At 31.0% G+C, this 15,337-nt stretch overlaps 2 protein-coding genes across 13 annotated transcripts in view; one reads left to right on the forward strand and one right to left on the reverse strand.

Moving 5' to 3' along the window:
* Nucleotides 1-1,330: 1,330 nt before the first annotated feature.
* Nucleotides 1,331-7,919, reverse strand: LOC143242242 (uncharacterized). The gene is made up of 6 exons (XM_076485611.1): nucleotides 6,668-7,919; nucleotides 6,131-6,282; nucleotides 5,193-5,375; nucleotides 4,598-4,667; nucleotides 2,689-2,752; nucleotides 1,331-1,475 (listed from the first exon to the last, which is right to left on the reverse strand). Exons 1-6 carry the CDS (start codon nucleotides 6,708-6,710, stop codon nucleotides 1,331-1,333), a joined length of 657 nt encoding a protein of 218 aa, XP_076341726.1. The 5' UTR covers nucleotides 6,711-7,919.
* Nucleotides 7,920-9,998: 2,079 nt separating this feature from the next.
* The window catches only part of LOC143243048 (dynein axonemal heavy chain 7-like), a 30,626-nt gene continuing 25,287 nt past the window's right edge, over nucleotides 9,999-15,337 (forward strand). For 2 of the 12 annotated variants that reach the window (XR_013023800.1, XM_076486681.1), the window contains exon 1: nucleotides 11,955-12,338. The gene's annotated coding sequence lies outside the window, so the exon portion shown is untranslated. Of the gene's footprint in view, nucleotides 10,311-11,441; nucleotides 11,931-11,954; nucleotides 12,339-15,337 lie in introns of those variants that run through there. The other 10 variants (XR_013023807.1, XM_076486683.1, XR_013023797.1 and 7 more) reach the window with 9 other exon arrangements.

Consider the following 15,337-nt stretch of genomic DNA (forward strand, 5'->3'; position numbering starts at 1 on the left):
GAAATAACTCATAAATTTGACTTTGCAACAACTCTCATGTTATCTCTGTCATTCGCTGTAACACATTTTATTACATTCCTTTATTTTTCTTTTCTGAATTTGTTATATTTGATAACGGCTTTACAGGCTGAATATTAGAAAAGACAGAAACTCAATACGTTTCTGTTGTCAGAATCAATAATTCTGATGTTATGTGACATTTATTTGCTATGTTTCAAACTTCAAGTCCATTTCATAACTTTATATATAGTTAAAAGAATGTATAATCATAAAGATTATACCTAATTTCAAATATTTTGAGCAGCAGGAATGCTGGTTCTTCAGTATCAAACCTGATGGAAAAAATTTATTTCTGAATGTAGAATTAGGATCATTTATGTATACCTGACTTTAGTCCAAATTTCCTTACAACCCAGTCAACCAGTATGAGGAACCAGAAGCCACTCCAACCATTAACAATTTAGTTGTCTTTAACATACTTTAAAAATATATCTTTGTAATTAGTTTTAACTTTATCAGCTAAATAAGCCCATTTGAGCTTCTTAATTTTTCTTGAAGAAAATCTGTAGCTTTTCTCTAGTTCTACAAATTTTTTAACATATCTGTCAATTTAAATATCTTAAAATCACTTAACATCATGGAATTTATCCCTGATTTTCTCTTTTATATCTTTAGTAAACTAGTTAAATTTGATCTTTCCTGTTATTCTTTTGCTTTTTTGGCTTAATCTATTTTTTACACGAATGATAAATCTTGCATCAAGGTCTCAGAAGAACAAAGATCTCATTTCTTGTTTTTCTCAAAGTATAGCAAAACATTACACTTAACTATTTAGTGATCACTTTTCTCTAAATACTCCTCCACTTCAAATCATAGAAGCATTTCAACTTTAAAGATTAGCAGTTGATAAATCCAAAATAGAATACCTTCTTGCTTGTTTGCTGACTAACTCTTGGGTATAGAAAACCATCTTGAATCATTTCAAGAAGTCTCTCTCTTTCATTACTTGACTTTACACGGTCTCAATCAATGTGTCTAAAATTATTCTCCTATTACGATTGCATCAATATTTGTATAAGTAAAATCCTTGATGTTATTATACAGTTTATCATCGACCTCACATACATGAGGTCAGTAATAAACTGTATAATGTTAACTCCCTTAACAATAATCCAATTAAAACCTTCCTACACTTGCAACCTTTAATTGTAACTTCCATTCTAAAGTTTTCAACTTAACAATCCACAGTTTACTTCTTAGGTAAATAGTCTCTCAACCTCCTTTTCTTTAAAAAGCCTTTCACTGTTAAATAATTTGACCTCTTATCTATTTATGAAGCACTACTTGACAAAAATTTTGTGTCCACTTGTAACTTGTGGTAATCACTGGACTGATTGTCACCAAATCTGGCCTGTACCTTTAGGCACCTCAAATAGTTAGCATTTGGATCTCTCCCTGGGGACCTTATGTCTTTCCTGTACATTTGTTCACTTATGGCTGGCAAACTATTAAACTTTTTGTCACCAAACCTCACAGGTTCCCTTAGGGCAGTTGGATCTGATGTACTATTCTACCCCTAAGGGATCCCTATTGTCTTCCATATGCTTTGAATGGATACATTACATCAGCTAGTTTCAAAATGATTCCTATTATCAATATTTTCCAAGCTTAACAATGTTCCCATGTTTCCTATTATACCACACCTCCAATTTCAACTACAACTTTGAACTTATCTATCTTGTTCCTAATATTCCTGATACTAGAATAATAGCAGCTAAGCAAATTGTTGAATTTACTATTTTATTTTAAACAATGCTTTCAAGGGCCAGGCACTTAGGATTTGGGCTGTATGGTAGACATTAATATGTAACATTATTCCACAATGAGTTAAAACCATATTTTAGTGTTTTCAGGTTTAACTAAAATTCCAAACAGAATTTTAATGAAAAATTCACAGATTTACCAGCACTGTTGCAAGTTTTGACTCTCATAGTACACAGTATTCAACTTAATTCTTTTTGGTGAATGTCCACCTTGGAAGATGTATGTATAGTATTGCGTTGTTGACTAACTTTCTCAGCCTATTTTCTAAGATCAAACATAGTTTGTTGTATTCTTCTCTATTTTTTTCTATTATTTGTTTTCAGAGTAAACAAAGGCCTTCATCTTGGCATTAGTGGGATAATCCTCATCACCTTGGCCAATGGTACTCTATTGGTTTCAGTGCAGTTGGACAAATCATTCTGTAGGTTCTAGCTGAAACCCAGTCTTCAGTCAATGAAAGTGCCATGTAGTTGTTTAAAAAGCTTCTTCTTCAATCTCTCTTTCACTTCTTTGAATGCCCTGAGTAACATATCAGAGCAAGTATAACTTTTCTCTGGCAGAGAATGTTGCACATCGTTGACAGATGAGAATACTTTTGTATCATCATATATGTTAAAAATGTCATTTCCTATTATGTACATTAGACCTTTAGCATCTCTTTGAAGTAACATGGTGCATAGAATCCTTATTATAGTCATACAGAATGCAAGCAAATAATTGTTCTTGTCAAGAGGTCTGAAAAATTCCGTCTATCAAACTTCTTAATTTGGAAGTTTGACATTGCTCTAGATTTGATACCAAAAAAAAAACTTTCAAAATGAATAGACATCATTCCTGTGCCCTGTTGAAGTACTACAATAATACCTTGCTTTTACATGAGTTCGTGGATAATCTGCTTCGTTTTTTGGTATCATGAAATCCAAGGGATCTTTAGAAATAATGCTAGACTTTTCATCTTTATCACTCCAGTATAATAATGGAATAGTATAATCAATCCTTCCTCTTCTTTTTTCTTTCTGCCTTTAATTTTCTCTGCAGCTGTTTCCCACTTTCTTTTGCCATTTTGATCTCCAAGCCTAAACTGTTGCATCCACACTGACATCGAGAACATTTCCTTCAAGTATCATACGTATGCCCTTTGCACTTACAAGCCATTTTCTTCTTTTCCTGTATTAATATTGTTTTATCAATACAAGATCAGTACAATATGTGATTTATTGGTGTGACAATTATCTGCTTTTTGTCCAATCAGGTTTTTGTAGGTTTTAGCCAATGAACAAATGATGCAGGATGACTTCAAAAATTAAGTTATGCAAAATGCTGGTTGCCTAGTGCATGGAATCACTGTCAAATTTACTAAATTTGTCTTTAATATGTATTTATCTTGTTGTACTTCATGTATACAAATTTCACATTGCCCTAGTTAGCTTATTTGCAACTACACAAAAGGGTCTTGTAGAGTTGAGTCATAGGATGAATAATAGATCAGGTTGGCAGCAGTTCCTGATAGCAGCAACATGTGACTTTGGATATGATAGTAACTGACTGAATATCTTTACAAACATCTTAAAAAGTTCACCAGACATCCTACTAACTGACCTACTTAAGTGAATCTCATCTTTAGTATATAATCTCTCCCTTATCGTAAAAACTATTCCACAGCTCCAGCTAGCTTATCTGTTGGCCTAAGTATCCACTTGACAATCTTTTACTTAAACTTTGGATCTTACTCAATAATTTATTTCAGTATCTGGCTTGAAGGAGTATTCCTTAAACCTCAGATGTGTACTTCTATCCTTAAATCTCTTATGGCATTCTTTATACTTTTTAAGCATTTCCTCTCTCTTGTCTAGTTTTCATTATCATTTTTTCCTACATGCACTACAAAAAGAGGATGTTTTTTGGTACCAACAAGTAAATTATCAACATGCTTCATAATGTCTTGTACTTTAGTATCTAGCAAACAAATTCTAAAACATACTCCCTCCAATGACATTTATAGCAGTTATTGGACCTTTAGGATTTCTTCCTATGCCCATCTAAGCATTGGTCTGAAATTTTTTACACTTGCTCCAATATTTTGTAATGCACTCAATTGCCCATAAAGATATTTGTCTTGTAATACTTTCCAGTTACAGTTGACAGTGTGCAATGATCTGTGTTACATATTTGTACTTGTGCAATAGTGTACAATGATCTGTGTTTTGACTTGTACTGTTCACACTCACTATAGATGTACACGCTTATAGCTGGAATCAGTTTTGCTGAGAAATACTGTGGCAACAAATCTAGTAAACATTTGTAATTTTCTTTGCTATCCAAGCGACCAAACTGTCTTACAAGACGTAACTTTTAGATATGTACATGTTAGAATAACAGTAGGTCTTTTAAAGTATTACTTTACAACACAACACACAGAGAGAAGTTCCTTACAATACATTATATTATCCATCACACAACAACAACAAGAGTAGTCTATCACAGTACAACAACAGTGGAGTAGTATATCACAGTACAATGACAGTAGAGTTTTCTCTCATTATACAGCAACAATAAAAAAGTTAATCTTAAAACAACAACAACAGATAAATCCCTCCCAGTACAACAACAATGGATTAGTCCTTCATAATACAAAATAAAGAAGTCCATCTCTTCAAATTGTTACACTAATACATAGACCATTCAATCAATAACCATTAAATGAGGTGATAAACCTCTAGTTGTTAAATATTCATCCACTGTCGACATACTCATTTGTATCTTGAATACACACCTTGCACTTGTTCAAGCATAAGAGAAGCTTCAAATTCACCACTGATAACATAGTGAGAAGGCCTATGAAGCTGTAAGGAAAGAATGATAATGTTCAGATCACAATATTACACAAGGAGGAAAGACTGGTAGTATTGAAATTACAAAACTAAATGGCTGGAATTACTGATAGTGTACACATCTTAGGTTTACTATTGAAGGAAAGATTGATGGTGCACAGATCTCAGGTTTACTATTGAAGGAAAGATTGATTGTGTACAAATCTCAGGTGTACTATTGAAGAAAAGATTGATTGTGCACAGATCTCAGGTGTACTATTGAAGAAAAGATTGATTGTGTACAGATCTCAGGTTTACTATTGAAGAAAAGATTGATTGTGTACAGATTTCAGGTTTACTATTGAAGAAAAGATTGATTGTGTACAGATCTCAGGTGTACCATTGAAGAAAAGATCGATTGTGTACAGATCTCAGGTTTACTATTGAAGAAAAGATTGATTGTGCACAGATCTTAGGTTTACTATTGAAGAAAAGATTGATTGTGTACAGATCTCAGGTGTACTACTGAATGAAAGAGTTATATTGCACAAATCTTACAATTCTTACTGTAAGTTGACTAATGTTCTTTAGTCTTTGGATTTCTTGGTCACTTATGGCATCGTGGAGTTGAACAATATAAGGTTTGTGGCTCTTTTCCTCTAACTTAATTGGTTGTATTAGCAGATACGGATGATGACCACTGAAATATCGACACTTGAGATCCTTATCCCATTTTAAAGGCTGTGACAAAAACATCATATATTACAATAAAAAATAATGTATTTTAATTTTATTATGAGTAAATTAATTATTTTATAGTATGAACGTTATTAATACTAAAAAATTCACATTTACATTAGGTACGAGTTAATATGTACCAGTTTTAAACAGAGTAGATAGATGTAATTAAAGACAGTAGACACCTAAAGGTAAATAAAGACATCCAGATGTCAATAAAGTAGGAGACATTGAATGCATACATATAAACAAAGAGAGTAGACACGTATATAAATAAAGTAAGAAACAGTAGACATTTAAATTTGAATAAAATGAGAAACATTGATCACGTGTATTGAAATAAAGAGAGTAGACAAATATGCATAAATAAAATTAAAACAGTAAACAAATGTACATGAATAAGTAGACACGTGCATTTCGATGAAGAAATATTAAAAAGTACATGTAAACAAAGAATACACCCATGTACACGAATAAAGTAAGAAACAGTAGACACCTACATGTGAATGAAGTAAGAGACATTGAACAAATTCTTGTAATGAGATAAGTATAAATCAATAAGGTAAGAAACACGAGACAAGTACATGTATGAATAAATAAAGACATCTACATGGGAATAATGTAAGACACTTACTTATGTAACTTACAGTAAAAAACATGCTCATATTTGGTATAATAAAACAGCATATTTACGATGCTCCTTTAAAGCTGATTCTAGTTTCTAACATACAGATTTACCTGAAACATATATCCATTACCCTGAGTTGTTCTCCACAATACAGTCTGTTGAATTGTTTCTTTTCTATTACAAGATCAAGATTGTCAACAAAAAACACTGGCTTGAAATTCCTTTCATAAGACATGTTGTTTCTATCACTAAAGGAAACAGAAACAGTCTTCCAAGTTGTTTCTATAATAAATCAGAAAATGTTTAGCAAGGGATAAGAGAAAGTTTTGGATATTTCTGGTAGCTACACCAACAACTTAACAGCTACAGTTAATCCATTACTGATAGTTACACCAGCAACTAAACAGCTACAGTTACTCCATATTTATATTTATATTCATATTTGTATTTATATCCGTATTTATAAAGTTTAAATTATGCCTTTTAATTATTTATACATTGGCTTTTCTAATGCACAGTAATAGTTAAATATGTCTAGAGTAAGACACAACCCTCAGTGAACACATAATAAAACTCTACCAGAAAAGAAGCAGCCTTTTCAAATACAACAAATACGACTAAAACAGTGTTTTAAATAAAGCTTTGTGTCTTGTAATTATGTACTGACCCAAAGTTCTTTGTTTCCCAGGTTTGGTGTAAACACGCATCATGTACACATGCAACCCCTCAGAACAACATCACATCTATTATCCAGTTGTAACCATGGAGATCAACTTTCAATGAAAAATAATCAACTTTTAGATAGGTCATGGACATTCACAGCGTTCGGTATAGTAGTCTGTTTCAGTTTTAGTGCAAAACAAACAGTTCATTTTGCGATAGACTTGTGAAATAATAATATGAACAAATAGAAAAATTTTGACTTTTTCTAATGAACGTGAAAAATCCCCTTCTGTTGATTATCAATTTTAACTTTGGAAAAGGAAGACTGTGAAAAAATAAGTCTGTTTTAAAGGTAGCCCAAATGTTCTGTAAAAGAGTTTTGAGGAAATTCCTATCATTTTCATACCACTGGTGAAATAGGCATATACATTCTGTTATTATTTTAGTGCCACTGAAAGTTTAGATATGTGTGTATATGTAATACTCTGTGGTACCATTGAAGGACTAGGTACATCACGTTTTTACCACAGTAGTACTGAAGAATTAGGTACATACACTATGTTGTTGTTGTAGTGACATAGAAGGATTAGGTATATACACTATGTTGTTATTGTACTAACACTGAAGGATTAGGTACATGCATTCTGTTGTTATAGTAGTAACACTGAAAGGCTAGTTATACATGTTATATTGTTATTGTAGTAACACTGAAGGACTAAGTATATGTTATGTTGTTATTGCAGCAGCACTGGAGGACTAGGTATAAACATTCTGTTGTTACTGTAGTAATATTGAAGGACTAGGTATAAACATTCTGTTGTTACTGTGGTAATACTGAAGGACTAAGTATATATGTTATGTTGTAATTGAAGCATCACTGGAGGACTAGGTATAAACATTCTGTTGTTACTGTAGTAACACTGAAGGACTAAGTGTATATGTTATGTTGTTATTGTAGCATCACTGGAGGACTAGGTATAAACATTCTGTTGTTACTGTAGTAACACTGAAGGACTAAGTATATATGTTATGTTGTTATTGTAGCATCATTGGAGGACTAGGTATAAACATTCTGTTGTTATTGTAGCATCACTGGAGGACTAGGTATAAACATTCTGTTGTTACTGTAGTAATACTGAAGAGCTAGGTATATATGTTATGTTGTTATTGTAGCATCACTGGAGGACTAGGCAAAAACATTCTGTTGCTACTGTAGTAATACTGAAGAACTAGGTATATATGTTATGTTGTTATTGTAGCATCACTGGAGGACTAGGTATAAACATTCTGTTGTTACTGTAGTAATACTGAAGGACTAGGTATAAACATTCTGTTGTTACTGTAGTAATACTGAAGGACTAGGTATATATGTTATGTTGTTATTGTAGCATCACTGGAGGACTAGGTATAAACATTCTGTTGTTACTGTAGTAATACTGAAGGACTAGGTATATATGTTATGTTGTTATTGTAGCATCACTGGAGGACTAGGAATAAACATTCTGTTGTTACTGTAGTAATACTGAAGGACTAGGTAAAAACATTCTGTTGTTACTGTAGTAATACTGAAGGACTAGGTATATGGTTTTACTCATCATAATACTCTAAACTGAACAGAAACTGATTAACCAGTGAATGGATATTTGCTGTAAAATTCTTATCAACGCTTTAAGTGCAGCTAACACTTTAGTTGCCAATTTTGATTTCATTCTTATCAAAAACATCCAACGAAGCCGAAAGTACCGTTACAATGTTAAGCCTATTTAAAAATTAAACCTTGTTGTAAAATCTACACATTTTAAATTTTAAGTTTAAATTGTGACCATCCTTTTTTATTTATAAATCAGACTATATCTAGTTGTTATTTAACCCAAATGACTTCGAATTTTAATATCAAGATTAAATAGCTCACAAATTTATAAGAGCGACCACTCTCACCCTGCATCTAAAAACTCAGATTTGATGATCAGCGTTAACCTCAAAAATATACATATATATTTGATAGCGTTTAAACGACAAAAAGCAACCTGAGCGTTGAGAGAATTTTTGTTCAATCGGAAATTTAAAATGAACAGATTTAAATAACAAATGCAAAGAAATGTACAAAATAATATTTGATACACACGTGTCAGAAAAACTACTGTGAAGAAAGGCTCAAATATAAGAATAAACCATTAATATAATGATAAATATGAAATATTATTACTTCATCAGCTTTTATGTCCTTTCCAACAATATAGTAAGCTACTTTAGAAATACTCAACAATACACACCGTCTCTTAGGAACCAAACTATCACTGCACAAGTTTCGAAGTCTTTGTGAAAAAAAAACAACTGCGGCGTATATTTCAAAATATTAATTTTACTAAAAGTAATTACAAAGGCTCTTTGGAAGATCTGAGTTGACATAATAATGATGTCTATTCTGGAGTGTTTAACTCATGTATTTCTGTTGCTTCTAATATGCTGTTGGAGGAATATCTTAATCCTGGCTCTCTTTAGGTTTTTGATGGTAGCATCAATAATGGCTTCTATATGCTACTTAATTAAAGTAATGACGGCTTCCTGTAAATGTAAAACCACGAAAGATGTGAAAGACGCTTTAAAGTACATGTCTAAAGAAATCTATATGGATATCTTGATATATCTTATTATAGTTGTTGTAACTGTCCTATGGCGATTACATTACGTATCCATGGTGAATATCGCAAGAAACCTGATTGACGTAGTTGTGGTGGTTCTCCTAATCTGTTTAATTATTTTAGCCATGACAAATGTACTAAAACGTTCAAATAATGTCTTTTGGTTGGTTATCCTAAGTTGTTTCGTTAATATCATCCTGATGGTTCTCGGCAGATGTTTGACAAAGATTATCATGAGAGCAGTATTAATATGTTTAACTTCACTAATCATATTAATTGTTTTGATGCGTGAGACAAAAATGATAATGATAGATATCGAGAGATACTTAACTGAAAAGGTGATGATCAGTATCTTAGAGAAACTGATTAAAGTAATAATAATGACTACACTCCAATTTATAATCAAAGAAAACATGATAGCTGTCCAATATATCTTAGTTTACGTATTAATTAAGGTTATAACTTTTTCTATTTAATACAGTTATGGCGATTAGTGATGTCAATAAAAACCCACGTGTAGAGAAATATATATGCAAAAACGTTTCTTTTGGGTTGAGAAAATATTTTACATGGAAGAGCGAACTACGTCAGGTTCACAAAGAAAGAAGTAACTGACCGGTAATTTATTTATATAAATAAAATTATATATTCAAAAATCTAACACTGCCCTCTATATTCCGATACTTAGTTACACAATCCCTTCCAAATATGTGGTCAGCTTGCGCTCAGTTACTTCTTTCATTGTGAACTTGATGTAGTTCGCTTTTTCATGTAAAATAATTTTTCAACCCAAACGATCCATTTTTGCATATATAGTTTTGATGATTGTTACGAGAAAAAAAAATCGTATACAGAAAAGATAAATTGTTTGATAATGATCAAAATTTTTGTAATGTAATAAATCAAGGGAGTGACATATGAAGAAAACTTTAGCGTTTAGTTGACATAAAAGATATCACACACGGTAAAGAACAACATGGAAAAGAAATCCAAAGAACTATTGAAGTAAGTGTAAAATCTTCCAAATAAACAATTTATTCATGTCTTATCTGAATGAGGTTAAACGTTTTATAAACTTAAGAAACACCGAGATAAATTAATTCAGTCAGTATTTATTATACGATTAGGTGTGACAGCATTATTTTAGCTAATTGTCTGATTACCTGATTGATAGTTGTGCAAAAATATTTGTTCATGTTGATTACTGATAAAGAAAAAGAAGTGAGTGAGTACAAGTGAATTTGTAACAAAATATTACATAACAACTATGCATTTCAAAAAATATATAAATAATTTAATTATGGGTTCAAAGCCAGGGTGTTTTTAAAGTAATTACGACAATAAAAGTACTTTTTGTGTTTATTTCTTTTGTATGCAGTAAGATTTTTACAGCTTCTTTGAAGGGAAGAGAAAAATCTGAAGGAAGATTATGTGTTTAAGTACAAATTATTCAAAAAATAGTCAATGAACTCCGATGCATGGAGGATGTTGGATGAGCGGTTAAGCTTATGCTGACAGTAATATTAAGCTGAGTTAAAAAAACTACAACACATTACCACGATTTTGTGTTAAGATATCTAAAAAGGAGAAAACTGACAGAACCAGAATGTGTAATATTTATAATGAAGATTACACTGAAACGGGAGAAAATAACCAGTGTAGTGATTATTTTTATCACAGTTATTAGGGTGATAACCGTGATTTACTTTAACCATTGACTTGTGAAATACTCTCAATCACTGTAGAGCACGTGGCAAAATACCAAATGACAATTACTGTATCTTTGGGTTTAATAGTTTAGAAACAAAATTTATGGTATATTGATAATGATACAAAATACAGTTAAATTTGAACTCAACATCAAAGTAAACTATCATTAACTGATTACTACTTGGTCCTAGTTATTTAAGAGATTGTGATACAAGTAAAATAGTTTTGTTGTAGAGATTGGCTTTAATTTTAAGAAAGGAGGTTTTAGGGTTGTTTAAGAGTTTTTCTGGTTTATATGAATTTTACTTCAAAGGTTTTCATTGTTTCTTTGTGTTAGTTTCTTATCAAAAACACCTTGGATGTTTTAGATTATATTTACTTAATAAAAAAATATATTTTTTTATTAAGTAAATATAATCTAAAATATAGTTTACTAAAACTGTTTTTCTCTTCGTGTTTTATTATTACAGCAGAAATTAGTGAACTCGATTAACTGTAACGAGCCTATTCTAAAAGTTTTAATATCTTTTGGTGTTTTAAGAATTAACTTTATTACTTCAAGTGAGATCGCTAGTTTTGATCCAGCTTATAAAAATAAGTAGATTATAAATCAGACTAAAAATATGTTGTTATTAACCTCACGTATGTTGTCAGTTATACTAATTTATAAAGTTCTATATAGCTAAACTTCATTACGTTATTGTGAAGAAGGAGTAGTGATAAAAAAATAATGTAATTGATTCTTAAATGTTGAGCTCAATAGTAGCTGTAAGCTAAAGATTATGGTAATTAGTATTGATAACTGTAAGGCTGCAAGTATCAGTACAATGGTTAAGACTAGGAGACAAGCTTCAAAGTTTGCCAGATGTAACGAGCACAATGAGGGGATTTCATTTGGGAGCTTTGGACTGGCAGGTATTTTGAAGGAAGCTAGTAATGAAGATGTGCAATTTATGTGTAGAATTTGTAAATTGGAGATTATTCTCATTAAAGAAGAAACAGGTAAAGTGCAGACTGTGGAGAATGACAGTAAGATTTCAGGAGGAGCTTAAACATTTACATGGAAAAGATATATCAGTTAACATTGACATTCAGGATGGCAGAAAGAACACTATTTGATTTAAAAGTTAGGAAATTGATAATAATAATTCTGTTTTGTTGAACAATAAATTCCAGGGTTTTACTTCTGCAGTTGAGGAACTGTTGGATGGAAGGAAAGCCAAAGATTGAATTACAGTGTTCGAAAACGTGTGGAGGTGACTATTTGTGTTCTTTGAATGTGGTTTCCATTTTTCTCCTTGTTTCTCCAATATAGAAGTCATGGTAGTTATCACATTGTATTTAATAAATAATATTGGTGTTGTGTTTGTCATTGTAGTTTTTTACATAATATAGAACTTAGATTTGTGCTTGGTTTTTGAATAAATTTGGTATTAACTAGAATGTCATATTTTGTGACTAGTGTTTGCCAAAAAACTATTTTCTAGGTTGGTTCTAAGGTCCAACATTAGAAATTAAAACATGTTTAGAAGACCTAGCCAGAAAACTTGTGATACTTTCCACAGAAAACAACCAACAGAAAGACAACTCTGACAATTTTATTGACTTTCAACAGCCAAACTTCCCAAAAAAATTAAAAATTAATATTTTCCAGAAACACCTAAAAACAACATATTAAAAGATTTTTTTCAAATAATTTTCTCACAAAATCATCAACATAATTTCACAACAGAAATCTAAAAACAATCTTACAAAAAGAGACATTAATTCCATTAAAAACCTAAAACAAGACAAAAAACATAATTTTAAAAGCAGATAAAGGAAACGTTATAGTCATAATGAACATAAATGAATACATCCAAAAAATAAAGAACATCCTATCAGACACAAACAAATTAAAACCAATACACACAAATCCAACAAAGACACATGAAATGCAACTGAACAAAATACTACTAAAAATGAAAAAGCCAACACAGTTTCAAAAACTTTATTCCTGCCTACGCAAGAACGACTCATGCACACCACAAATATTCGGGCATCCCCAAACCTCATAAACCAGATCATCCATTATGACCAATAACATCCACATATGAATTGTTTAATTACAATCTTGGTAAATACAAAGCATAGGCATTCTCCAAGTATGTAACATCAACCAACTCATTCATCAAAGACTCTTTTAATTTCAAGTCTAATCATAATCAACTTAATCATAAAGCCTTAATGGCCAGTTTCAATGTTATTTCCCTCTTTACAGAAGTCCCAACCGCTGAAGCCTGTATGATAGTCTTAGAACTCTGTATTCGAGACCCTAACTCATCAATAGACATTCCCAGCAACCAATCAGCAACCCTCATAGAATTCACCACAATGAAGACAAACTTCATGTTCAACAACCACAACTATATACAAACAAATCACCTTAGCATGGGCAACTCAGTATCACTAGTTCTTGCTAATATTTTTATGACACAAGTTGAAACACAAACAATGAACACAGCATTACATCTGCCACTAAACTGGTACAGATATGTAGATGACACAATTGTGAGATTCACATCCACACAACACACACTTAATTTTTTTCAATCACTTTATATATCCCAACATTAACTTCACATGTGAACAGAAAGAAAGCAATCGAATATCATTTCTTAACCTCAAAATTACAAGAACTAACACGCAATTTAAAACAGAAATTCACTGAAAAATCACCCATACTGGACTATACATTCCTTGGGACTCAGCACATAAAACAAAACAAAAACTCAACACACTAAGAAACCAAATATGCTCACCAGATAAAATTAATGATGAATTAGACAAAATAAAACAGTACTTCGTCAACATCAACAAGTTTCCTCCACAAACCATAGTTAAATATTGTACACACACACCTAAACATCAAGCAAAATCAACCAACAAAAGTAAATGTACCTCACAAATCAAAAAATCATGAAACCATATACTGTTGCATATCATATATTCCCGATATTAGCAGAAAAACAACCAACATTTGGTAAAAACTAGTAACAAAATATGACATTTCAGTTAATACCAAATTTATTCAAAAATGTTTATTAGAATGTCAGTCTTGATGTCTCATTTATGGGTTGGAAATTCTTTTTTTTAAAAAAAAACAACGCTGTTTTGGATCAAACTATTTAAACTGAAATGTCTGTAAAACTGTTAAATATTGTTTATTGTATAAAGATTAGATACGTCTCATTACAAGTTAAATTGATAAGTAAGAATAAAAGAAAATTATATAAAAAATTGAAATATAATGAAAGATGAAGTAAAATATGATATAAACTTTTTACCAGCACTAACAAATATTCACTAAAAAGGAATCATTTATAGAGATATTTAATCAAGTAATTTTTTGTACAATAAAGAATGAAAACATTAATTTTTGAAACTGTACACAACTAAGACATGATTGACACTTGTGATAGATAATTTATTCCAAAACATATTCTCTTTCTCAGTGATAAGTTTGTAAAAATTTAATATAATATGTTTTAAACTTCATAGTTTATTTTAACTGATATCATGATATTTAACATATTAAAATAAATCTAGTTTTTAATAAGTACTGATGTTTTCCTTGTGAAATATCTTTATTACTTAATTGCTTACCATGTAATTTGTACATTTTTACATTTTTTGCCTTTCAATTTAAGTCCACATTAATTGTTCATATTTAAAGTTCAAAGTATATTTTGCTGAAACATGTGTTCTCCAGTGATGTTTTGTTATTTAGAGTGATGTGATAAACTGTGTAACTAAGTAGCACTACATTTTTACCCTTAGATATACTTTAATTTTCTGTGACATCTCTAAAAACCCTTGATAATTTTGGTCCATCTAAAAGGAATTCATCTGTGTTTACCGAGAAAGCATCCCCACACCGTGACTTAAATATCGTCTACAATAAATGAGTCAATATGAGTAAAGTTTGAAGGCAACCATATTAGTGACTATATCAGTAATAACACATGAAAAGACTTGTGGCTCTATTAGGAAGTCCCAAGTTTGTAACATCTATTTAAGTAGATACGTTAGCACAGCCTAGGTGAGATTAAAATATTTAAAAACACTGAAATACTTGGAAATTCTTGGAAACTCAGGGTGGTACAGCACTTTACTACAGAATTACAATAAAATCAGGGTTTTCATTCTCCTCAGTGAACATGTTAGATAGCTCGATATGGCTTTATTACAAAATAACACAAACACACAATATAATTTAATGTTATAATAAAATACACAATATAATTTAATGTTGTAAAAACACACACACAATATAATTTAAT

Source organism: Tachypleus tridentatus, unplaced genomic scaffold (assembly GCF_004210375.1).
Source record: "Tachypleus tridentatus isolate NWPU-2018 unplaced genomic scaffold, ASM421037v1 Hic_cluster_2, whole genome shotgun sequence".
In the NCBI taxonomy this organism is placed as follows: Eukaryota; Metazoa; Arthropoda; class Merostomata; order Xiphosura; family Limulidae; genus Tachypleus; species Tachypleus tridentatus.